Here is a 23618-nt window from a genome sequence, read left to right as displayed (position 1 = left end):
ATTTTACTATCTAGTCCTAAACCCCGGCTAAATCTATTATACCTCTAAATACTAATATATTTAGTAACTTATTTATTATAATAGTTAGAAGGAGGTAATACTACGTACTATATACGAATTTACTTAATACTATTACAATAACGCTATAGGGTATCTAGCTAGTACAACGAATACTATCCTTTCAATCTATATTAAATTTATTATAGAATATAAATATCTTTATAGTAAATAAAAAGATCTTTAATATCTATTCGGCTATTAGTATAGGGGATTATTATAATACCTTTATATAAAGTCGCTTCTTCTTCTACTTCTTTTATCAAAGGTACCGCCGTATAGTCTCAATCGAAATATATACGTTATACTCGTTAGCCAAAAAGGTATAAATCTCGTTGAGGTATAAATCGGGTTTTAATACAAGGAAATTTATAACTTCCTTTATAATATTAATTACAATTAATAAAGTATAGAGAGTAATATAGTATACACTATACTTTAAGTACCTATATAAAAAGCTTTTTAATATTTTAGGAAGCTTACAATAATAAAAATACTTTATTAATATCCGATAGAGTACGCTTATATTTCTATATACTCTTTATATTTATACTAATAATCTTAGTAACGTTATTGGGATACTTATTATTTACTAATATTATTATTATTAATACCTTCTAGCGGGTATTAAAATAGTATACTATATCGACAATAGTTCAAAAAATAATATAAATATTAAAATAGACAACTGTACGACGTAGAATATTAAAATATCGACTTTTTACACTAATTTTAGCTAAATTTCGATATTAAACGATTGAGTTGAGTTGTATAAAGCGATGTCAAATGGCCAGATTTGTCAAATGCGGTGTGTGTGTGTGCACGCACATACACCTCTTGCTAAGACTGCACAGGCGATTGAGTGTGGGAACATCACCACTTTGGACGTCGCGCCAATCCTCTTCCGTCCCGGGGATGACTGCCTTCTCGGGGATGACTTCCCTCTCGGAGATGGCTACCCTCTCGGCTACGGTACCTACACTGGATCAGATGTTTGCTCTCCAAAGCCTGGACGGAACTTGTCTCAGTACTAGTCTCTGCCCTTTCTGGCACTTCAATCAATGACTTCCCAATGATGCGTGCCAAGGGCATTCCCCGGATCCCCAGAACGTCGGTTTGGGCACGCGGTGAAAGGGAAGCATTCATCGATGTCTATAAAAGCATTCACATTCTCACCGTGAACTGACCCACGTTTCCAATCATGTCCTGCCCAATCCAGTCCTCTCTCTGGCTCCATTCACTAAACCCCTGGACATACAAATCCCACCATGTTCAAGTTGAGTCCGTACACGACAACCATGGGGTTGAGCGGGCTGCCGCTCAACTTTGCGGTCGCCGGCATTGCTGCCATGGCCTTCTGGCTGTTTGGGTAAGACTTGTTCCACTTCCTTCTAGCTTGACTCGCTCATGACTACCTGTAACTAACCACGCTCACGGTGTCTAGGTACGACATGTCAGTAATGGTGAGTACCTGTAACATCTCCAGCTTCCCCTGCCAGCATAGTAAAGCAGCAGCAGCTAACGACCTATCAGGGTGGTGTCATCACCGAGAGCCCATTCACCTCCGTCTTTCCCTCGATGGAAGACCCAAACATCCAGGGCATTGTCATTGCTGCCTTTGAACTCGGGGCCTTGGTCGGAGCCCTGGCATGTCTCGACATTGGTGATCGCCTGGGGAGACGGTCAACTGTCTGGTTCGGCATGCTTTTCATGTTGGTCGGCGGTATTCTTCAATGCGCTGCCTGGCACGTCGGTCAGCTAGCCACTGGACGTGTCATCAGCGGTATTGGTCTCGGTCTACAGGTTGCTACCGTGCCGTCGTGGCAAGCCGAGTGTGCGAAGCCGCATAGTAGAGGACGATGGGGTGAGTAAATCCATGAGAGACGGACCTTCGCATGGAACTTGGTAGCTGACACAGAATAACAAAGTGATGATCGAGGGCGGCCTTCAAACTTTCGGCGTTGCTTGTGGACAATTAATCGGATACGGCTTCTTCTTTGTCAAAGGACAAGCGCAATGGCGTGTGCCAGTCGGCATTCAGCTCATCCCAGCCTTCATCGTCTTCATCTTTATCAACTTCCTCCCCGAGTCTCCCAGATGGCTCATCAAGCACGGAAGGATTGACGAGGTGAGTGGCCTTCGTCTAAGATACCATACAAAATCCATGCTAAGCAATAGTCCAGGCCACCCACAACCTCGCCAAACTTCGCGGTCTCTCCCCCGACGACCCACTCCTCCTCGCCGAGCGCGACGCCATCATCGCCTCCTACGAAGCCCAATCCCAAATGGCCGTCTTCTCCTACAAGGAGCTCTTCGACAACGGCCCCACCAAGACTCTCTACCGCGTCGCCATCGGCACCTTCTTCCAAGCCGCCCAGCAGTTGTCAGGTATCAACATGGTCTCCACCTACGCCAACAAGATCCTCCAAGAGTCCTTCAATTTGTCTCCCAGCATGTCGCACCTCATCGCCGCCATGGGCGGTCTCGAATACGCTTTGTGCTCGCTCCTCTCCGTGTTGCTTATCGAGGGTCTCGGTCGCCGTCGGTCCTTCATGATCACCGCGGCGGGCATGGCCGTTTGCTTCGCCATCATTGCCGGGCTGACTAGCACCGCTGATAGGACGTGTCAGCTTGTGGCTGCGGGATTCCTCTTTCTCTTTAACACGTTCTTTGGTCTCGCCTGGGTTGGCGGACCGTTCCTCTACAGTGCGGAGATTGCACCTTTGCGATGCCGCTCGCAGGCCAATGCCATCGCTAGCGCTGGTAACTGGTTGTTTTGCTTTATCGTCGTCATGATCATCCCCCCTGCTTTGGCGAACATTGGGTGGAAGACTGTAAGTCCTGTCCGCTCTCCCACTTATTTGCCTGTGATGGCATACGGCCGTCCCTTTGACCAGTCCTGACCGCTAACTCACGATGTCTATTGACAGTACATCATCTTCGCCGTCTTCAACTTCCTCTTCGTCCCTATTATTTACTTCTTCTGTGTCGAGACCAAGAAACGCTCGCTGGAGGAACTCGACGTCATTTTCGCGGCGGGCGGAAACCCCGTCAGGCAGGAGAAGAGCATGCCGCATAACTTGTCCATCGAGGAGTCCAGGCGCGTTCTCGGTCTGGGTGACCGTACTGCCGATGTGGTAGTGGACGTCTTTGAGCACGATAGCAGCAAGTCGGAGAAGGAGGCTGTTTAAGAGAAGAAGCGGAATGAGCATAACTTGGACAAAACGAGCCTGGCATGTGACTGGATAGGGCGCTAGGATGTGTATCATATTTTATTGGAATACTTTACTGGACTAGGATCTTTTCTTACGGTGACTAGAGGTATACTCGAGATAAGTAAGTATATCGGGCGTCTTCCTGGCATTCCGATCGTGATTAAGATGGGTGAAAACCATCTTAGAGATGAGGCAGACGTTGATTGCCAAAGTAACTCCTAAGAATTTGTCTGCTAACAAAGACTTTCGCGGGGGAAGAATGATAAGCTTTAAACCGACGTGAATGAGGTGATAGACTATAGTAATATGTTGCAGATTCCATCGCTGTCTGCTGCAGAATGGGAGTACCATCGTCGTTGTTTGAACATGAGGATTGAGATATTACTACAAGATGCGTTAGCGAACAGCGCCTATGATCAGCTTGTACGGGGAGCAGCGCTAACACTTACATACAATGCGGAATGCCACACTGAAACGTGGGGCCGCAGCACGCTACAGCAGCGTTCCCACTATAAAGACCCTGTACAAGGTGCTGAACCATCTCCCGTCATCTCTGTTCCGATTTGACGAGAATGGGATATTTGCACAATATTTCTGGATCGCTTTACAACAGTACTGTACGCATGCTGGGAAATTGGAGCAGATCTTCGTATAGAGAAATAGTTTGAATATCTTCATCGCATAAATGAAACATGAAAAAGATGGCGGAAGGCCGTCAAAAATCGAGTGTCCTATCAGCCTTCCATGGTCCTGCGCCATTCGTCCTCCCCAAGCCAGCCTCCAGATCACATATCCTGTCGAAAGTGCCTGTCTGTCCGTCTCCCAACCCCAAGTCACTTCATCCCCAGATCAGCATCACTCATCCAATGGCTTCCTCCAGCGCACCTATACCCGCCTGATTGCTTAATCCAATGATACCCCACCGGACAAACTCCCATCATCTTCAACTTCATCTGCATCTCTTCCTCCTTCTTCCTCCTCGCTTCTTCCTCCAATAGCTTCTTCAAGATTCTGTCCCTGGCCGCATCCGAAGCCTTTTTCGCTTCCTCCTTCAGTCGCTCATATTCCTCTTCCCGCTCCTCCTCGGCCTTACGATCGCGCTGAAGCTGCTCCCAGACTGCGTCACTCACTCCTGCGTCGCGCTGGGCTCCGTACTTGGAGTTGGAGTCGGCTGCTTCCTTTCTCATCTCCACGGGAGCGGGCGCAGGCTCCTGATCTTCCTCTTCATCTTCCGAGAATATCTCTTCGACGACGCGGGATTGCTCTTGTGCAAATGAAGTGGAAGTGGCCGTGGAGATGTTGAACGGTGGTGGCCGCGTTTGAGGTGGAGGCTGGAAGAACTGCTGCAAGGCATCAGGCAATCCAGTTGGCGCGCCACTTGCTGCCGCCGCGGCATTGCTCCGCGAAGCCCGCTCAGTCATGACCGCCTCAAGTTCCTGCCTGATGATTTCCTCTGTGAGCACGATGCACCCCCTCGCCAAGCCTTCCTTGCAGCGCAGGACTCTGTTGAACATGTTCTTCGCGAGGCTCTGGACATCACGTGCGCTGGCCCAGTTGGATTGCGTGGTTAGCTCAGCGAAGTAGGACACCATCGATTTCTTGAAGGCAGGTTTCGGGTTCGTCAAGCAGGAGAGGTCCAGCTCCTTGCCTTTGGACTTAAGGGCATCTTGTTGCTTCTCAAGCAGTTTGCTAAGCAGTTGAATGCATTCTTCTGGGGACAGCGCTCGGAAGTTGACCACCTCAGGGAAACGGGATGTTAGGCCAGTATTGACTGACATCAACCGATTGATGTCCGCCTCGTAGCCCGCGAGGATGATAATCAGCTTCTTGTAGTACCGGTCCTTGGTAACAGAATCAACCAGCTCATCCATCGCCTCCTTGGCATACGGTCCATCGGCCAGTCGATACGCCTCGTCAATGAATAGGACTCTCCCAAGCGCCTTGTCCAAAAGGCTAGTCACCTTCGGGCCAGTCTGCCCAACGTACTGGCCGATCATGTCAGTGGCAGAACATTCAACCACCTCAGCGGTCGACAAGAAGCCCATGTCATAAAAGACCTTGCCCATTTTCTTGGCAGTGGTAGTCTTGCCGGTTCCTGGAGGCCCTCTGAAGAGGAAGTTGAATGGGATATTCTCCTTTGGATCCATGTCCAGGGACTTGAACGTTCGTACGGTCTCCTGGTAACGCTCCAGAAGAGTGACAACATCCTCAGAGCCCACTGAGCCCTCGAAAAGCTTCTGGATGTTGGTTTCCGACCTCGACGCCCTGTCAAAGTCTGGATCGAAATCTTGAGGCTCAAGCGTCTCTGAATGTGCTTGCCCCTTCGAGAACCGTCGCTGATGACGGGCCTTTGTAGCGTCCAGCAAGATATCAATTTCACCAGCGTTGCCAAAGTTTGGCCGGTTCCGTGCCCTCTTCAAGATGTCCAATGCCACAGCCGTTGCCTTTGGAGAAGCAAGATATCCTTGCTGCTTGATCTTGAGATCAAAGATCTTGCGGAGCTCCTCATCCGAGAAATCTTCAAAGTTGAATCCTGAAGCAATAGGAAACCGGCGGGCAAGTCCTGGGTTGACGTTCTGGAACATGTTCTCCATCTGGTCCTTGTACCCAAGCAGTAACACGCACCGGTCATCGCCCGGTACGCTTTGGACCTCTGCCACAATGGTGTCTATGACGGCCGTCTTGTATGGGTCAGAAGTAGATCCCCCTCCATAGAGACCATAAGCCTCGTCGATGACGAGGACTTTACCCAAAGTGGCAGCGAGGATACCTTTGGTTTGCTGTTCGGACTGCCCAAGGGCGCCGCCGACAAAATCAGACGGGTTCTTGACGACCACTGGGGAACAATTAGTTAGCGCGGACAATCTGGATCGGCAAAGTACGAAGGGTACATTACCTTCACCTTTGGAAAGTAATCCGAGTGTAACGAGGATCTCTCCGTATAACTTGGCTACCGTCGTCTTTCCCGTTCCCGGATTCCCAAGGAAAACCTTGTTGAGGGAGTACTGAATGGGCGGCTGCTCGGCTAACTCTCTCTTGTAGTTTTGCTGGATGCTATCGACAAGCGCTTTGACGGCTTCCTTGACGGAGGCAAGACCGATAAGATTCTGCAGTTTCTTCCAGGCATGGCACTTCTGTAGAGCTTCAGCAGGTTCAGAACCGATAAGATCCTCCTTGGTGAAAAAGAGATCGTCAATGTCCGGCTTCTTGGCTTTGCGTTCCCGCCTTATCCTGTTCGCCTGTCGTGTAGAAATGATGTCCAATGTGTTCTCGACCGTGCGTGCATTTCCAAAGCCTTCTTTGCCGCGACCGTAGCCAATTCTCCTTGAGATTATGCGACAGTACAGCCCTTGAAGGCCATCCTCACAATCCATGGCGCCACTGTACTTGTGATTGACCTTGAGTTCGAAGATTCGGAGCAGTTCGTCGTCCGTATAGTCTGCGAACTTCATCTCAACCGGGAAGCGGCTGGGAAGGCCCGGGTTGTGGGCATAGAAGCTCTCCATCTGCTTGTTGTAGCCGGCGAGAACGAAGACAACCTTGCCTCTTAGGTTTTCGATTTCGGCCAGGAGATAATCCAACACGCTCCCACCGCCAGGGTTATTACCAGATGTGAGCTGGTACGCCTCGTCGATGAAGAGTACTCCTCCACCTTCGTTGAGAATCTCATCAATCAGCTTCTTACAGCCGTCTACCCTTAGATTAGCTAACCCTGCGCCTGTGGTTTCCTTGAAACAGTGTCCAGGAATTACCCCGACATCAGACAAGAACTCGGCATAGAGTCGCGCAACAGTGGTTTTCCCTGGAGCGTTTGTTAGAATGTGTATGTTCCTAGATGAGAAACAGAGAGAACTAACCTGTGCCAGGATTCCCCAGCATAGAGCAGCTATAACGCTCCTTGCTAAGGGAGATACCCTGACGAACGGCCGTGTCGACCTTGGACTTGATGTCTAGGAACTTCTGCTTGACCTCTTCTAGCCCTATCATGGACATGAGCGTGTCCATTGGCTTACTGGATGCCCCTTCAAGCTCCTTGAGATACTTCCACTCGCCCTCGGCGGTATCAGGAAGGTCACTGAGCGGATCTTGCGGATCAGCCTTTTCTCCCCCGTTGGTATTTTGCTCGGCCCGACGCTTGGCTTTCTCAGCAACCCGGCGAGTTATCTCAACCCGTTTTTCTGCCTGTTCTTGTGCCCGTATTTGGGCATCTTTCAGGGCTGCAACCTCCTGGCGGCGCTGTTCTAGTGTCTGTTCTCTAACCTGCTCATCTGACAAATATTTGTTGATTCGGCGCAGATGATCGAGCTCATCATCGAGCTCTTGAAGACTTTTGCGGTGGGCTTCTTCTTTGCGCAAACGATCTTCTTCAAGTTGGAGGTCTCTTTTGATCCTTCGTTCTTGCTCTTTGTCCTCTTTGATGCACTCGCGGCAGTTATCCTTCTGCCTGTCACAGCTCACCTTGAGCTTGTGGTTTCTTTCGCACGTCTTGACCATGATTTCATGGCACGGAGCTTGGCTGTGATCAACAACACGATGACAACGGGATTTGCACTTGTGCATTCCGCATTTAAGTATTGCGTCACTAGCGACAAAGTCAGCAGGGTAATGCAATTGGCGTATCCGAAGAGTGACACTTACCATGGCTCTGTACATCCTCCATCGGGACAGAACTTCATGAAATCGATGGGCTCCTTCAAGAGAGCGGTCTTTTCGGGGTGTTTTTCACACCTGACAGGAAGACCGTCGTACAGATGATTACGGCTTTTCATCAATTCAAAGAACGGACGCCAGGTCGACCCGCCCTTCTTGCTGCTCATGAAGGTGCCCATGTTGCCGATTAGCACCAGACAGTTCCTTGCTCTGGTAATAAGGACGTTCAGACGCTCCGGGGCTGACATAAATCCGATATCACCTGACTCATTACTCCGTGTAAGTGAAGCAATGACAATGTCATTTTCCTCGCCCTGGTAGTTGTCTACTCCGCCGTTAGCAGCTGCAAAGTTTGTGTTTGGAGGACGATGACAACAAAGAGGAATATCAATTCCCACAAGGTGTACATCATAGCAGAGACTTACCAATTGTGGACACACGAAGGGGCTTCTCATCAACTTTGGCGGCCGCCTTACTCAAAAGACCAGCTCTCAGAAGCTCCAACTTGTCCATTTCACTCAGTGCCGGATCGTGCTGGTTCTCTCGTAATAGATCTTGAAGAACTCGGAGCTGCCCCAGATATGGCGTGAGGATAACAATTTTGTCAGCGGAGTAGCCTTGCTGGCCAAAGAACTTGATACACTCGAGAACCATTTGAGCTTCAAACGTATTCTTCTTGCTCTCTTTCGCTCCGGGATCACGGCGTTCTCGGAGGCCCTTGTCTGTATCTTCCAGCTTTCCGTGATTCACGAACACAACGTGGTCTTGGAGCCCGCGGATCCGCGGTCTGCCACTCGTCTTGGGGCCATCAAGTAGATCCGGGTAGGTTAACGCGCGCGGTATCATGGAGATCTCCGGAACCATGCGATGTTGCTTTTGCAGGGTAGTATGAGGTGCACCTTGCATAATAAGGCGTTCGAACAGGGACCGGTTCAGATCATAGCCGTCACCCTTTTCCACAGAAAGAGCGTAGTTGTTGATCTTTGGTCTGAGTTGCTTGTGGTCACCAATGAGAATCAACTGCTTCACCGAGGGGGCAAGGGCGGTGAGTACGTGACTCTCCAAGATCTCGCCTGCTTCCTCAACGAGAATCACATCAGGTGTGGCGGCCCGGATGAGACTCGAATACTTGGCAGCGCCCGTGGTGGTACAGCCAATAACTCTCTTCTGACGCATGGTATGTGCATCCGCGTCATTGAACTGGGCGTCAACTTTGCTCTGGGCTTCGTTGTATTGCCGAGCAAGCTCCTCAATAGTCGCCAGGCGCTCTTCGACCAGCTCTTTGGTCCACCTATCCAGATGGCTTAGTCGCTCGGGAAGAGACATTTGCCAAACAACGTGTGAAGTCTCGGGAATTTGCATCTTAAAGATGCCGGGGTCGTCTCCTTTGACCCACCGCTGAAAGAGATAGTCCGGTCCTGCCTGTTTTCCCTTTTTCCCTGTCCGCGTCCAGCCACTGTTTTCGGTGGGAACAAGAAGGGCTTCATAAAAGGGGTGCGGGTCGTCTAGGAATTCAAGAAACTCCGAGACTTCGGCCCAACCAGCGCGAACCTTCCCATAGGTTTTAAAGGCGGTTTGAAGCTCCTGAGCGGAAGATGCGGCTTTTTGCCTTAGGAGATCGATCATCCCCCAAGCATCCCGAGTACGCCGATAACCACCCTTTTGTTCCGAAAGAAGTAGAGGGACCACCCTGACCGTGGACTTGGCCTTGGCTCCCAAGCGGACAATATCCTGCTCCGGGATCTTGACGTCGAGCAGGTCCTCTAGAAACTGGTCAAGGGCATGGTTTGTGTAGCTGAGGACGAGAATGCGTTGCCCAGCTTTGTGCAAGTATTTGGCAATTTGTGCACCAATGAACGACTTTCCCGTACCTACGTAACGCATCAGCACATGTCCTTGTCTTAATACAATTCCGTTATTGATTCAAACTTACCTGGGGGTCCTTGAATGAGGGTTATCGGCTTGGTCAAGGCATGGAGAATCGATTCGAGCTGGGCCAGATCGACAGTGATAGATTCCTCTATGCGCACAGCTTCGCCCTCGCCCATCACCATTCTCGATCTTGCTGACTTGAGTGCCGATACAAAGGTCTGCAGTTTCGGTATCCCGGCGAAAGCCAAGCTGGCACCTGAAGGATTGATGAGAAGGTCCTGCAATGGAAGCTCTGTGATCGCTTGCAGGCCAGCTAGGACAGGCTCATAGGCAAACACGGGCGTGTCGACCAAGGTAAACTGAACGACATCCTGGGCGTTTGGCATTTTAAGCGCCAGCAATGCTCTCTTGAGGCTGCTAGGGTCGGCAAATTGAAGGCATACAATGGGGGGAGACTCAAAAAGGAGCTCATTGTTTCTGTCTCGATCAACAAAGGCAAAGGCAATGACCTCCTTCCCTCGCGTCAAAGCACCGAACGATTGATGCTTGAGAAAGCGTGGATTTTCCCTGAGATATTTCTTTAGCGTTTCTGGATCCATTTTGTTTAGAAACCCCAAGCCGTGGTAACAGCGGACCAGGAGGGTGCACGGCTTGAATTTTAGTCCCTTTCCAGATGGGTTTATATCCGTCAGATCCAGAGCCACGGGTTGCAGCTTGCCAATGGTGAGTGAAGACTTTTTCGTCTTTTTGGTGTCCATGGCCGCTTGAAGGTCGTCCCGTAGTTCGGCCAGCATGTCCTCCCTTAGCAAGCGGAACTGGTTGTCCAGATGAATAGCCGGACGTCTGTCTAACGGACTCTCGGCAACCTCAAATGCTGTTCGATAGAAGGGCTGTTGGTTTGACAGGAACTCATCGGTGGTAGGATAGATGGCAATCTTCCTGAAGACATCACAATCATTGTCATGACGTCCGCCCGGACCATTGGCCGCCTGCACGGAAGGCTTGGATGAGGAGCGTAGTTGCAGGACCTTTTCGAGGCGATACCCAAGCTCGCGAGCAGAATGGTCTTGGGCTTTGAGGAGGCTTTTTTCCTCAACGATGGCCTGTACCTCCTCCAGCACATCAACGTCGGCGTGTAGAGGGAGTGACAGGAGCTCCAGCGCAAGCCATGCAAAAGCGCGAACTTTATCCGGAGGCAGCTGATGGCCGTTGAAGAGTTTCACTAGGACTTTCCAGAGGGTGGGCGGGTTGGCGACGACGATAAGCAGTTGGGCAAGCAGTTCGCCATCAGCCAGAGATTTGATGCCGGGGTCGGACAAGAATTCCAAGAAGGGTAGGGTGTGTGACAGGATGAAGGATTCAGACAGGTTGCTCCGGACCGAGTTTCGGACCGCATCCAGGCCAGCTGGATGAGAAACTATCATCTCGACGCACGCGCTTGGAGGCTCTTGAGACCGTACAGCTTCAAGGAAGAGCTGCGCATCATGAGAGCTGTTGACCTTGCGCTCACCAAGAACTATGGCCTTGAAGATGGTTTTGAGCCGGGTTTGGCGTACGGTTGATGCCATGTTGAGCTGGTGCAGATGCCGAACGGAGGATCAAGTGTGGGAGATGGACGTCTTTGGCAGCGTGGTGAAGCAATTGTACTTGGTTTGAGGCAATTTGGTGTTGTAAGTTCTTTCAAATAGGAGTATAATGCAAGTGATAGCTCCAGGAAAGAGGAGGTGAAATACAGATATGACGAGGATTTCGGGGGGACTTGTACTCTGCTTGTCTTCAACAGGAAGACATCGCCGTCTCCAGCACTGGAAACTGTGATTGGCCATGATGACCACGTAAATCCGCCCAACATCCAAGTCCAAGATCACCTCAGGCAGGAGGCCAAGGTCTCTGTAACCGGTCGAGTGGTATCGAAGTCGTGAGCACGGCGCTTCTACCTACAGTCGCCCCGTATCGGGGGCTTACTACAGGATGATGATGCATGACGACCAAGACACCCGACGGAAGGGCATCCTTTCCCGCGAGTACCATATCAGGGCCATCAAATCAGGCTTTGTGTAGTGCAAACGAGCGTTGATTGAGGGTTGCGATGTATCAACAAGGGTCGATGCGCTGGCAGTTGGCCTCTTGCATGAAGGCATGTCGTGCACCATGGTCGTGATTTGCGATCGCGGGTTTTGGGAACGCAGAGCGGGAGCATGATAGGACGACGGGACCACCCGACACATCTCGAGAGGCTGAGGCACTGCAGTTTCATCGATGGTCAACAATCTGGCCGCCATGCCGAATGCAAAGAGCCCAGTCGGTCCGGAGCATGACCAGTGGTCTGGATGGCGGGGATGCAGAGTCGAAGAAGGCAGACGCGGGGGTCCCGTACATGATACACGTCCAGTTACCTCTAGGTACCTCTAGCCGGTGCGTCCAACCGCTGTGTCCTGACATGATTACCCCACTACAAGTGTGCATTTTGGCCCCCAAATCGCGAGCGGCCTAGGTGGTGTTGACCTCCAAGGCATTTTCAGTGGATGATGGTCGCCAAATCAGCGGCCCGGGCCAGCGTTGCGAGGCGAGGCGTTTTCTCTTCTTCCGCAGTCGGTTGGCTGCCGAGGGCACATGCATGTGAATTGACGTCAAATGCAGGCTTCAAACAGAGGAGGAGCAGACCGGGAGATGGTGTCGTGGAACGCGGACCAGAGATAGACGGACGGGTGGGAGTCATGATGTTTGATGGGTGTTGACGGACAACTGAAGATTGGGAGTCGTGTAAGGTGGATTGTTTAAAGGGAGAGGAAGGGAAGAGGTTTTCCTCAGAACCAAAGGTGGAAGGAAAAAGACGTGACAGTGTTCTCTAGTCACTAGCAGGCGTCTTTTTCACATCGTTCTTTCCTCAGCATTTCAATAGTTGCCATCATCACTCATCAGAGCACACAGCCATCACTCTTTCCTTCTTAGTGACCATCATGTCTTCCTATTGGGAACAAAAGGCCCAAGCGTACATTCCCCAAGGGCGGAGCAAAGGGAATTCCTACGGCAAACGAGCCTCTTCCGCGCCGGCAACACCACCACCGCCGCTCGGACCACTCATCCAATCCATCCGTGTTAGCGACCTTAACGATGCTTCTACTCAATACCAAGACTCGGCCACCATCCAAGGCTGTGAGGCTGTTGCTTCCTACAGCTGGCTGGGCACTGATTTGTCCAAGCCTGAGATCTTGATTCCTGGTTAGTTTTTTCCAGCTTTTTCTATCATTATATCACGCCATCTTATCCCAGACAATTGCAGCCATCGTCACACCTCTGATCAAACCTGGCACTACTTGCACTAACACTTAGACCCACTCACCTCAAAAAGGCAAACCCCCCCTCTGGACACCTCCAGCCACAGCCCCTCAGCTCGAACAAGACAGCGGCAAGTTCTACCGCGACCGCAACGCCGCTCGCTATCCTAACCATCCCTTTGAGCCGGCCATTGCCACTTTACTGCGAACCAAGCCTTCGCTCGTCCCCGATCTTGACATCGTCGCATGCGGCAGCACACTCGGCAACTTGCTCCGCTTTGTGCGCGGGCAGGACAAGACCTTCCGGTTTTTGGTCGAGAAGGTCGGCAACACCATCTTCTTCATCCGCCGCGAGAACTCACCAAGAGAGGTGATCCCTGATGTCAAAGGCTACGGCCACACCTTTCCAGAGAGGTACACCACTTGGGAAGAGGATGCAAAAGGATCCTGGGTAAACCAGAGGCTCATCACCTACCAGTTTGGCGGGTTGCGCTTCCTGGTGAGATTCGAGGCCGATGGGTACTTGAGTGAGGATGACTTACCAAAAGCCAGTCCGGCCCCTGCTGCTGCTGTTGATGAGGACAAACCCACCACCGCCAGCGTGGATGAGCTGATGGCACTTTTCGACAACATCGATTTCAGTGACCTCGCGTCTATAGCGGAACAATTTAGGGATAAGCCCGTGAAGTCCGGTTACCGGGCCAAGAAGTCAACCAAGGCAGACACCCACTTGAGTGATCTCACCGCATCTTCCTTCTCCCATCCACCTACCATCCCTGAATCTTCAACACCTCTCCCTCCACTCACCATCCGAACGAGCGGGCCTGACGGCCCTTCCCCATCTCCCATTGTCCCCCAAGCACAAGTCTTTGATCTCAAAACCCGCTCCATCAAGGCTCGTGAGAACAAGAACACCCTCGAGGAGGAGCTCCCACGCCTTTGGGTCGCACAGATTCCCAACTTCATCCTCGCCTACCACACGCGCGGCAAATTCTTTCCCAACGACATTGAGATACGGGACGTCCGTCCTGATGTCCAGCTGTGGGAGAAGGAGCGCACTAAGGATAAGACATTGGCAAAGTTAGCCGCGGTGGTGAGGAAGTTGGTGGACATCATGGGGAAATTGGACGAGCAGTGGAATGGGGGAAAAGTGAAAGGTGTTGAGGGCAAGGGGGTTGTGCCTCTGGACGGCAAAAGCGAGGAGGACTCTGGTGAAGACGATGGAGAGGACGATGAAAATATAAGCGACAAACCGGCCACATGCATCAAGACGCCAACACCCATCAGGATCGAAGTCATCCACCGCTTCCAAAACCTCGACACCCTCGAAATCCGTCACCAAGGCTGGAAAGAAACCAATGGCGACAAAAACAACACAGAAGGCGACGGCCGCGACGGCGTACTTTCCTGCACACTCAGAAAAGAGTGGATTGCTGCTCAAACGGATACCTTCACGAAGAAAGAAGAACCAGAATGAATGAAAGCGGATGGTTTATTCGATTCTTACCTACGGAAATCAAGTCCCTAGGCGAAACGCCGATTCTGAAGACGAATTTGCTCGCGAGATGTTTACAACTTACTCCGACGGCGAAGAAGATGATCCTTGGGAGTTTGACGACACAGAACAGGACTTTACGGCGTGTTCGGAAAAGTGCGGGTATTGTGGTCGTTGTTAGTGACCTTTTATTCAGATATTCAAGTAAATCTCAGAAGATCTTCACATCAATTAACAGTGCGGTCATTTTCATTACATTGTTGTTATCTTCTCTTTTTGTTATGTCAGGTTGTAGGGTGTCTGGTGTTGTTGTCCGGATGCGCGCCATATTGCTGTTGTTGTGTTGTGTCAACTATCCACTTTTGACTTTCTACGTATAGTCTTTTTTGCAACCTCAACTCCTAACAACAGCAAGCGGTCCGGTGGCGAAATGGTATCGTGTGGTCCTCCTAATATCGGGAGGATAAGACTGAGGTTGTGGGTTCGAGTCCCATCCGGATCGTTTCTTTTTTTGTAACTTTTTCCCCCATACTGTCTGTGCATCTGTCTGGATCGTGATCTGCTTGTCTTTTTTTCTGGTTGGCTTTCTGGGGCTGGTTTATATGGTGATACCGGCAGCTAGGAGCATATCTGGTTCTGGGTACCGTTGTGGTATGCCACGATAATTTGTAGGTATTGACATTTCTTTGCAATATGATGATCGTTAAGGGGTATAAATTCATTGTCGCCATTAGCTTATGTATCGTTCCGACACTCGCTTTCCAGTATGTTGACTGCCCTATGTCGGTAACTTCATAAATGTCTTTTCCGTTATGTCTTGTACTGTGTGTATTCCGAGATCGGATAGCTCACATATGCCTCCATGTAATTGTCGTTGCTGTCATATTCCTTTGTTGCCCTCAGCCTACTGACTCTGTGCTCTGCCCAAGCTCATTTGGCATCCGACAGCCTTGCTAGATGATCGTAACTACTTCTTCCTTGGCTTGCGCAAGTACCCCAAATCGTTCCTTCCATGGTGTACGATCATTCTTCGCCCGGCGGGGAGGTCCTGTTAGCTGAAGCCTCCCGAACCGGTGATATACTACGTCTTGGCCCGTTTCTTCCTCCGATTGGCCTTTAGCCTTCTTGAGCAGGAGAAATACTGGACATCCCCCTCTCCTTACTACCCCAAGCAAAAAGCAATAAACAACAGGTGGATCACCACGAGCGCCCATCTCATCCAAAGCCCCCAAGAGATCCTGACATCCGTCGTCAACAAACAGGTGCTGCACAAAATTTTCAACCAGTACCCCGAACTCCAAGCTAAGAATCTGCCACGGAAGTCGTAGTCCATCTTCCCGACAGGTTTTTAAACGCGGATGTGTCACTCTGGCCGGCAAAACCTGCCCGCGCAGTACCAGCTTCCCTGCGATCAGCTCACCCATCTCATCCGATCCGGCCGCAGCAGTACAGGAAACATCTAATACTTCACACAAGGGTGTAAAGAAGTCCTTCGTGCCATGTTCCTGCCCCAAGAACTTGACAGGTGCGTTGACGGAGCCCCAAGACCACGTTGGCGCCCGCCATTCAAGCGCCCTGTCTGACCATGCCTTGATTCTCTTCACCTCATCTTCATCATCAGTAGCGATATTCTCAAACCCAACTTTCCAACACAAGTCGCGCACCAGGCTGTCTTTCCACAAACCCGCGTAGTATCCCGTCCCATGTGCCTTGTCCGCATTGCCATGTAGTGCTGCACGTGCAACGCTCATCTCCCTCGCCAATCCAGAAATGGCAGGAAACAGATCTTTCGCATACGTCAAATCCCGTCTCGTGAAGTCATGAACCATATTATGCCACGCATACATGAGTTCATCGCGGGTCATTACCCTCCACACCACCGGGCCATAGTATGCTTTCGCTATCGTCTTTCGCATGGAACTATGTTGTTGAAAATTATCTGTAGGCGATTGCCGTGGGGTTATCTCATTCACCCCGCCCCCCTTAGACCCTAAGACACTCTCCTGGTCCAGGGATGTGTTGCTATGGTCGGTACATTGACAGGCCGAATCCTCTAGGCACTCAAAGTAGAGCTCGTGGGGTCCGAAGTGCAGGACACGAGAAGAGAGAAAGCGTTCTTGGAAAATCCAGCCACGCTTATTGGTCGGGAGCATTGGAATTCGACCGGCGTAGCTTGAAGTCCCTCGGTTGACATGATCATATGCGCGGCGGACGTAAAATGTCTCTGTAGTATTCGTTGTCATCGGAAAGTTTGCCTGATCGGCTATATTGGAGTCACAGATTTCGTTTGTCCTGGTGTTAACTGTCAAGGCGAATGTTTGGTAGTCGGAAGGGAGGGAGACATGCATGCCTCCATAGGCGTCGGCGGAAGAAGTGGCGGATAGGACAAGATACGACCTTTGATAGATGGATGCCATCTTTCCCGCCTCCTCTCGCCAATCGAGAACGGAATCCTGGATAATGCACAAGCTATCGATCCAGATATAGTGGACTCCGAGTTGGCGGGTGTATTCAATAGCATCATGCATAGTCGGGGGGAGATCATCAGGGTTGATACATCTTTTGTGGGACTCGATGTTATCGAATAGAGTACGAAGAAAAGGACGGCGACCCCAGCAGTAGCTTAAGCAGATGTAGAGAACTCTTTCGCCCTGTGATTCGTACAATCGGAGGGCAGGTTCTGCCGTTGTACCGACGAAAACAACCCGCTTAGGTAGAACGGCGGCGCTTAAGTATGAGTTGCAGTGCTGATGACTGTCCCTGCAGTGGTTGATTTGCTGAATCGCCCATGAGAGACTTTCGTCTGAAGAAGTGGTCTTTGGGATCTGATTTCCAATGTCAAGAAAGGGTAAGATTCGGATCATCCAAGAAGTTCCTATCAGAGCATCAGCTTTTACACTTCATCTACCAACGAGAGACTTGAGATTGGTGACTTACTTTTTGAGCAGAAAAATGACAGTCTGAGGAGGGATGGGCCCAGCGGTATTTCCACAGTCATTCCTTTGCCCACAGCCAGCTTACCCAAAATGACAGCCAAATGATCAATGTCGTTGGGTACAGGCATGGATGTATTGGAGAGGTATGTTCTTATACCTGTGGAGAATATAGAACAAGTCAGGCATGTGCTTGCGTTGGCCTCCATGGCAATGAGTGAGCTCCTGGACACGCTGAGGCCAACGCTGGAGGTCGGTGGATGACCACACCATTTGCACGGTACCAACTCCTCCATCTCAAGGAATCCGAGCTTGATGAGACTGTGACAGAGCTACTGGACAGCGCGTCCCGTGAGATAGAACAACAGTGATGCATCTTCCTCGTTCTGCTGAAATGTGTGCAGCACACCAGTGACGATGGCGGGGTAAACTAAAGCTTCGCCATTTTGATTGTAACGCTGTCAAGCATTAGACTAAAAGGGGTCCAGCCTGGTCCACCAGCTCCCGGGAAACGCAACAGTTCATATAACTCTCGGCGAGCAGGGCCGACATGCTCGAGCATCGAAAAAACCAGAACATCCGATGGGAGCCCTTTAACCGGGCCATCGGTGGGCAGGGATGGGCTTCATGTCGGATCCAAGGGCATCGGGTACACGTAGTAATTCGAAGGGGTTATATTGTCACCGAAAGGAGAGGAAAATGCTGTAATTTCCATGATAACGGCCCGTTGAAGGACAACCAAGGCCAGCGAAGGGAAGACCTCGACTCTCGGGTTTGGGAAACATGGAAATCGGTAAAATTGAGTGTCCGACAAATTGCCGCGAAAGAATACTACCGGTAGGCCATCTCGAGGGACCAGAGAGGAAATCCTCGCGGCCGGCGTCACCGAACTGTGACAAGCAGAAATGATAAGGTAGAGGTAAGGATGAAAGAGCCATGGTGATCAACGAATTGATCCTGATTTGTTGTTGTTGAATGGGGATGGATTGAATAAGTGCCACCTCAGTACTGGACCTTAACAGGACCCCACTGGTATTGCGACATGTCCTGTTAGCTACTACCATGAGATGATACTTCATTACAATGAATCAAAGACGAATGCCTCGGTACGCGTAATTCATCGATCAGCGTAGGGCTGAGCCAAGCTGCGCCACAACCCCATGATGCAACAAACGGGCTGTGGACACGCTGCGTGAATGTTGCCCACATGAAACCCCACAACCGGACGGCTCGGGGATCCACCAGGGGCAGTTTGACCCAGGGGCATGGCGGGGACAAGGTCCCCTATTCGTCATTGGAGTCCTCCCATGTGGCAGCACATCCACTGTAACAATCACTAAAGAGCAGCCCAACCCCACGACGGGATCAATTGTTCCCTCGACATCCCGCTCATCTTCTTTCTCATCTCTTCTTTTCCCATCTCATCGAGTACCTAACCTATCTTTACAACCAACATGTCGGCGCAAGACTACTACAACCAAGGCCAGCAAGGCGGAAACGGTGGCTACGGCCAGCAGCCTCCCCAGAACAACCCCTACGGCTACAGCCATGGCCAACCCGCTCCCCAGTACCAGAGCCAGCAACAGGTTTGTTTTCTCCCGTTCTCTCCTACGCACTCTTGTTACCCCAGTCTGCACTGCAATCATCACAAGTCTACCCAGCTAACATCCTGTTTCTTCTCTCCAGGGCGGCTACCCCCCTTACGGCGGCCAGCAAGACGCTCCCTACCCTCCTCACAACTCCTACTCCTCCCCTCCTCCCCAAGGTGGCTACCACGAAGCACCTCCTCAGTATCACGGGCAATCACAAGACTACAGCCACCAGTCCTACGGAAACGCCCCCCCGCCCCACAATCCCCAAGCGCCCTACGGCCAGCCACAGTATGGTCAGGATGGCCAGAGACAATACCATGACCAGAGCCAGCAGAGCTATGGCCAGGGTCAGGGTCAGGGTTACGGTCATCAGCAGGGATACCCACCACAGCATCAGCAATACCCAGGCCAGGGCGGCCCAGGAGGTCCAGTAGGCCCTGATGGTGAGCGTGGTCTCGGCGCTACGCTGGCTGGTGGTGGAATGGGCGCCATGTTAGCGCATGCTGGTGGGGCGGGCACCCTGGGTGGTGTGGTGAGCGCGGTTGGAGGCGCGATTGCGGCGAATCTGTTGGAGGATAAGTAAGTCTTGCCGCTAGTTTCTTTGTTCTCCACTGACAAAGGATGATGTGCTGACTAACAACTGCCACAGGCTTCAGAAGAAGAAGAAGGACAAGAAGGACAAGAAGGATAAGCATCACAAGAAGGACAAGCACCACAAGAAGGACAAGCACCGCGGCGGCAGCAGCAGCTCCGACTCGAGTGATTCGGACTAAGGCTGGGGATTGACTTGATATGGATAAACGAGAGGTAATGATACCCGATTTGCGGACGGAGTAGTGGGATACTGCGATGACATTTCCAGCATAATACAGCAACTTGTTTCATACTCGTTCTCCAAATCTACAAATAATGAGCACCCGTCACGGAGCAATCGTTTCGCAAACATGCCTGATATCCAAAACCATTTGAGATATCCGGCTGTTGGGTCCATTCTCCATGCCATCATGGGACTAGGCATTCGGCGGTGTACCAAACCCCAAGCGCCATTACACGTGTACACTGACACCTTTCTTGGTCCCGTGTCCAGCTTCGTTGGTCCTCATTGCTCGCGTTTTTCGGACCAAATCTAGCAATCTCTATACTACCAAAGCATATGGGGACATGTGTCATAAGGACACAACCACTGTATTTCCGCCTTGAATGTCTCCCGTAGTCGCCGCCAGACTATCGCTACTATGAGATGAGAACCAAACAAGCTCTGGGCAGCATCTTCCTCTGGGCGTTGCAGGTAAATCACTTTACTCGAATCTCGGCAATGGTGTGCATTATCTGTGAACATCATCATGACCATCAAGGGTGGCGGAGGGGCTAAGCGCTCGAGAAACCCTCAAAGTTCGAATGCCGACTAAGGACGATGTAAGTGTTAGTGCCCCCTCCGGCTACAGCGGTGTACAGGCGTAGTTTACTAACGGGAATTTCAGGGATGTCTCCCGTCAGCACATCTCAACTCACACCACAACCCCCCTCGCAATTCCGCGCTGCTATACCCAACTTCAACATTTTGTCACTTCTCCCGAGGTTGATCCCGCGCCCATGAATATCTATCATCCAATTTGCAGGTGCCACGAACGACTGCTAAGCTGATAGGCCATCATAGCAGACGTGGCAGTCGTTTCCTCATACCAGTCCGAACCCAGCTCCGCCATCTCCTTGACCAACGTAGCATGAACATCGGCAGCCAGTTTCTCCACGAGCACCAACCGAACATCATTTAGACCAGGCTTGGACCCCCAAATAAACACCTGGCTCCGTTCTCGGGTATCGTTGCCGTTCGTCGACATGGACTTCCCCTTCCCATCTCGAGGCCACTTAATTATAGCAGCTGGGACGTTCCTCGATCCATCCTCAACTTCCGGTTTGGTGGTGGTGTACTGTCTCTTATACACCACTTCCAGGTCTTGATCTGTTACGCTACCCAAGGAGAAAAACTGCTGATGGGCGGGTACCTCAAATCGCATTTGATACAATTCGCCTTCTACGGGCGGCGCCTCACTGAAGAATCCCAGCATGGTTTCCTCGGCAACTATGTCATGCCGCAACAACAACAATTTCAGATTCGGATGATCCCCGCCGCTGGGTTGTTCAACCACCGAAACTTTGATGAGATCCGGGAATTGCGCAGCAGCAATGACCGACGACCGAAGAAAGAATCCATACCTGGGAACGGCGGCGGCAGAAGAACGATGATGATGATGATGATGGACTGTGGTGGGATCGTCGATTGTAAACATGAAGCGGTCGATAGAAGTTTTCAAGGCTCTCCGCACGACATGGCCATCCTCCACGGGAGACCCTTCCAGGCTGCCCTGATACAAATAACCCAAACTCAGCGCACCGTCCACTAGCGCGTCGATCCAGTTGCCGTCAACGAAAAAGAAACGGAGGCTCTCGCGGGGTAGCATGCTCTGGCCGGGTAAGAGGTAGCGCGACGGGACGTTGACGAGGTGGTACAGATCTGAAACGAAGCGGAGGATGATACTCCAGTCCGACGACGAGCTGCTGGGATCGGTGAGGTCGTCGTCGTCGTAGGTCGTCGTCTTCCAGCCTCCTCCCCGTTCACTAGTTCCTGGGTGCAAGATCTCATGGCGGACGCGCGTGAGAGAAACGGTGAAGCCTTCATTCGCCAAAGCTAGCGAGCGACCTAGTGACCAGGCGGAGGAGTAGGTGATGTCCATCATGTCCAGTTTCTCATCAAAGATTCTGAGGTCGACGCCGGAGTTGGAGGAGAGAAAATCCCGTTCTAGTGGGGCAACGAAGTTGGGTGTCAGCGGGCCGCGGATGAGGGCGGGGGTGGGTTCCCCTGTTGGCGTCCTGGAGCGCACGATGGTGTAGCCTTCTTCAAACCGGTTGAGCATGCGCTTTCCTGCGTCATCTAGGTGTTCCGAGTGGGGCGGGATGATGGGCTTGAGCATGCTCGCTGTACGGGCTAGGTTCTCAAAGGTCTGCTTTACGTTGAGAGAATTCGGCGGAAGGCAGGTGTAGGACCAGCTGTGGAGGGAGACGAGCCCGACGCGGGCAGGTTGCTCGGGCGATGATGAGCCTGGTACAACTTCGGGGAGAGGTAAGGGGTTCAGCGATTCGACGCCCTCGAGGGAGACGAAATGGACGATCATTTCAGAAGCTTTGTCACCGTCGAGAGGCCCGATGCGATTAGCGATTACGACACTGAACTCCCGGCTGGTATCGACCTTGTCTGAGTCGGTTCCCCTTGTGTTCATCCGGACGACGTGGGCCAGCAACCGGTGTCGCGAAATATCTGGAGTGCCCGGCTGCGGTTGCCCGTTGTCATCGTAGGCTGCAAACAAACGATTGAATAACGATGCCTTGGGAAAGATCATGTTCGTACTGGGTTCGGTCGCCGCTTGGTCGAGGTCGACTTGGTCGTCAAATGGGACACTGGCTGTTCCCTCCTTCAGCTTGACGAGGTCACCCAACGGAACGCGGACTGCCATGGACTCCGACTGCTTTGGCGGATGAGCATTGAGGCTGGTATGCGCAAAGATTCCCGCCTTCTCGACATCATTCAGGCGAAGCTCGTCCGGGGAGAAGATCAAGAGCGCCATCCATGGCACGGCGTGTTTGGAATAGTCGTCGGTACAATGACCCTTGGCTTGGTCACTGCCGGTGCGCTCCCATGGCAAAGTGCTGTCGTTGAGGACAATGTGCGGAAGTGTGTCGTGAGTCGCTTCGTGGCCCTGTTCTGGGTATATGGAGTGGACTGAGTCTGTGGGGAGGTCGAATCGTGGAGCGACAACTTCGAAGTGTTGACTGTCATTCTTTGGCTCCTCTTTCTCGAGCATATCTTTTGAAATGGTCTGCTGAACCTGAATGGCGTATGTGCCTCCTACCAAACCTGGCCGTTCAAAGGAGATATTCTGCCCGAATCCAGGCTCTGCAACATCGTTTTCTTCTTCAGTTTCTGGTTTTTCAGATCGATGGGTTGAAGTTGCCATTGTTGCCTATGCTACGTGTTTGAGGACACAAGGAATTGGAGGAAGCTATCGTTGAATATATCAGAGTGGATGGGAAGAAGCTGACTCATATAGTCCTTAGTCGACGGGAGGCTATGAGGGTCCAACTGGCTCGAACCCGCACCCTTCCCTTGGAGCTACCTAGACGACTGTCCTATCCGGGAGCAGACCGTAGGCGGGCCGTTGGGTATTCCCTGCGAATTCTTGTGTCTTTGGGGGTCCTTATACGCTCTCGTTGCATCCACCAATCGGGCATTCCGCGCTGCTATCCACCATCAGCGCATGTCAAGATTCTAGATTCATCATCGCCTTGGGGCTGAGAAACTAGCGTATGCATGGCCATATCATTGTGGTCACGCCTCAGCTCCGTGTGTTTTCTCCGATTGCCTGATACGGAACGATCAATTCAGAAAGGAATGAGCCTCAATACCAGGTATGGCCCGATATTTTCAGTCCTATCAGCCCGTGTCTCACCGAGCCCCGATTCGCCCGATC

The 23618-nt window shown here is 51.4% G+C and overlaps 6 protein-coding genes and 1 non-coding gene across 8 annotated transcripts; 4 read left to right on the top strand and 3 right to left on the bottom strand.

The window, feature by feature from the left end:
* The first annotated feature begins 928 nt into the window (after positions 1–928).
* NCU09358 (hexose carrier protein) lies at positions 929–3360 on the top strand. The gene is made up of 6 exons (XM_953844.2): positions 929–1426; positions 1502–1520; positions 1591–1921; positions 1986–2185; positions 2241–2891; positions 2988–3360. The coding sequence occupies exons 1-6, from the start codon at positions 1326–1328 to the stop codon at positions 3246–3248; spliced, it is 1563 nt and encodes a 520-aa protein (XP_958937.1). The 5' UTR covers positions 929–1325; the 3' UTR covers positions 3249–3360.
* Positions 3361–3898: 538 nt separating this feature from the next.
* NCU09357 (stage V sporulation protein K) lies at positions 3899–11462 on the bottom strand. The gene is made up of 6 exons (XM_953843.2): positions 9856–11462; positions 8348–9793; positions 7911–8247; positions 7130–7854; positions 6169–7074; positions 3899–6108 (listed from the first exon to the last, which is right to left on the bottom strand). The coding sequence occupies exons 1-6, from the start codon at positions 11360–11362 to the stop codon at positions 4106–4108; spliced, it is 6924 nt and encodes a 2307-aa protein (XP_958936.2). The 5' UTR covers positions 11363–11462; the 3' UTR covers positions 3899–4105.
* A 1131-nt stretch (positions 11463–12593) lies between these two features.
* NCU09356 (hypothetical protein) lies at positions 12594–14850 on the top strand. The gene is made up of 2 exons (XM_953842.2): positions 12594–13016; positions 13147–14850. The coding sequence occupies exons 1-2, from the start codon at positions 12755–12757 to the stop codon at positions 14547–14549; spliced, it is 1665 nt and encodes a 554-aa protein (XP_958935.1). The 5' UTR covers positions 12594–12754; the 3' UTR covers positions 14550–14850.
* A 133-nt stretch (positions 14851–14983) lies between these two features.
* Positions 14984–15069, top strand: NCU15283. The gene has a single exon. It is a non-coding gene; the product is annotated as a tRNA-Arg (tRNA).
* A 209-nt stretch (positions 15070–15278) lies between these two features.
* On the bottom strand, positions 15279–18471 carry NCU16597 (hypothetical protein). Its single transcript, XM_011395414.1, has 2 exons — positions 17505–18471; positions 15279–17442 (listed from the first exon to the last, which is right to left on the bottom strand). The coding sequence occupies exons 1-2, from the start codon at positions 17794–17796 to the stop codon at positions 15521–15523; spliced, it is 2214 nt and encodes a 737-aa protein (XP_011393716.1). The 5' UTR covers positions 17797–18471; the 3' UTR covers positions 15279–15520.
* A 366-nt stretch (positions 18472–18837) lies between these two features.
* Positions 18838–22999, top strand: NCU09355 (hypothetical protein). The gene is made up of 3 exons (XM_953841.3): positions 18838–19086; positions 19187–19671; positions 19742–22999. The coding sequence occupies exons 1-3, from the start codon at positions 18955–18957 to the stop codon at positions 19863–19865; spliced, it is 741 nt and encodes a 246-aa protein (XP_958934.1). The 5' UTR covers positions 18838–18954; the 3' UTR covers positions 19866–22999.
* Positions 20097–23151, bottom strand: NCU09354. Of its 2 annotated transcripts, XM_011395333.1 has the most exons (2): positions 20563–23151; positions 20097–20497 (listed from the first exon to the last, which is right to left on the bottom strand). In XM_011395333.1, exon 1 carries the CDS (start codon positions 23103–23105, stop codon positions 20697–20699), a length of 2409 nt encoding a protein of 802 aa, XP_011393635.1. In that variant the 5' UTR covers positions 23106–23151; the 3' UTR covers positions 20097–20497; positions 20563–20696. The 2 variants fall into 2 exon arrangements, with proteins under 2 accessions (XP_011393635.1, XP_011393634.1); XM_011395332.1 differs by having other exon boundaries at positions 20097–23151.
* Between the last annotated feature and the right edge of the window lie 467 nt (positions 23152–23618).

This window comes from Neurospora crassa, linkage group II, assembly GCF_000182925.2.
Source record: "Neurospora crassa OR74A linkage group II, whole genome shotgun sequence".
Classification (NCBI taxonomy): Eukaryota; Fungi; Ascomycota; class Sordariomycetes; order Sordariales; family Sordariaceae; genus Neurospora; species Neurospora crassa.
The sequence above is the reverse complement of the archived record's forward strand: the minus strand, read 5'-3'. Positions and strand labels throughout refer to the sequence as shown.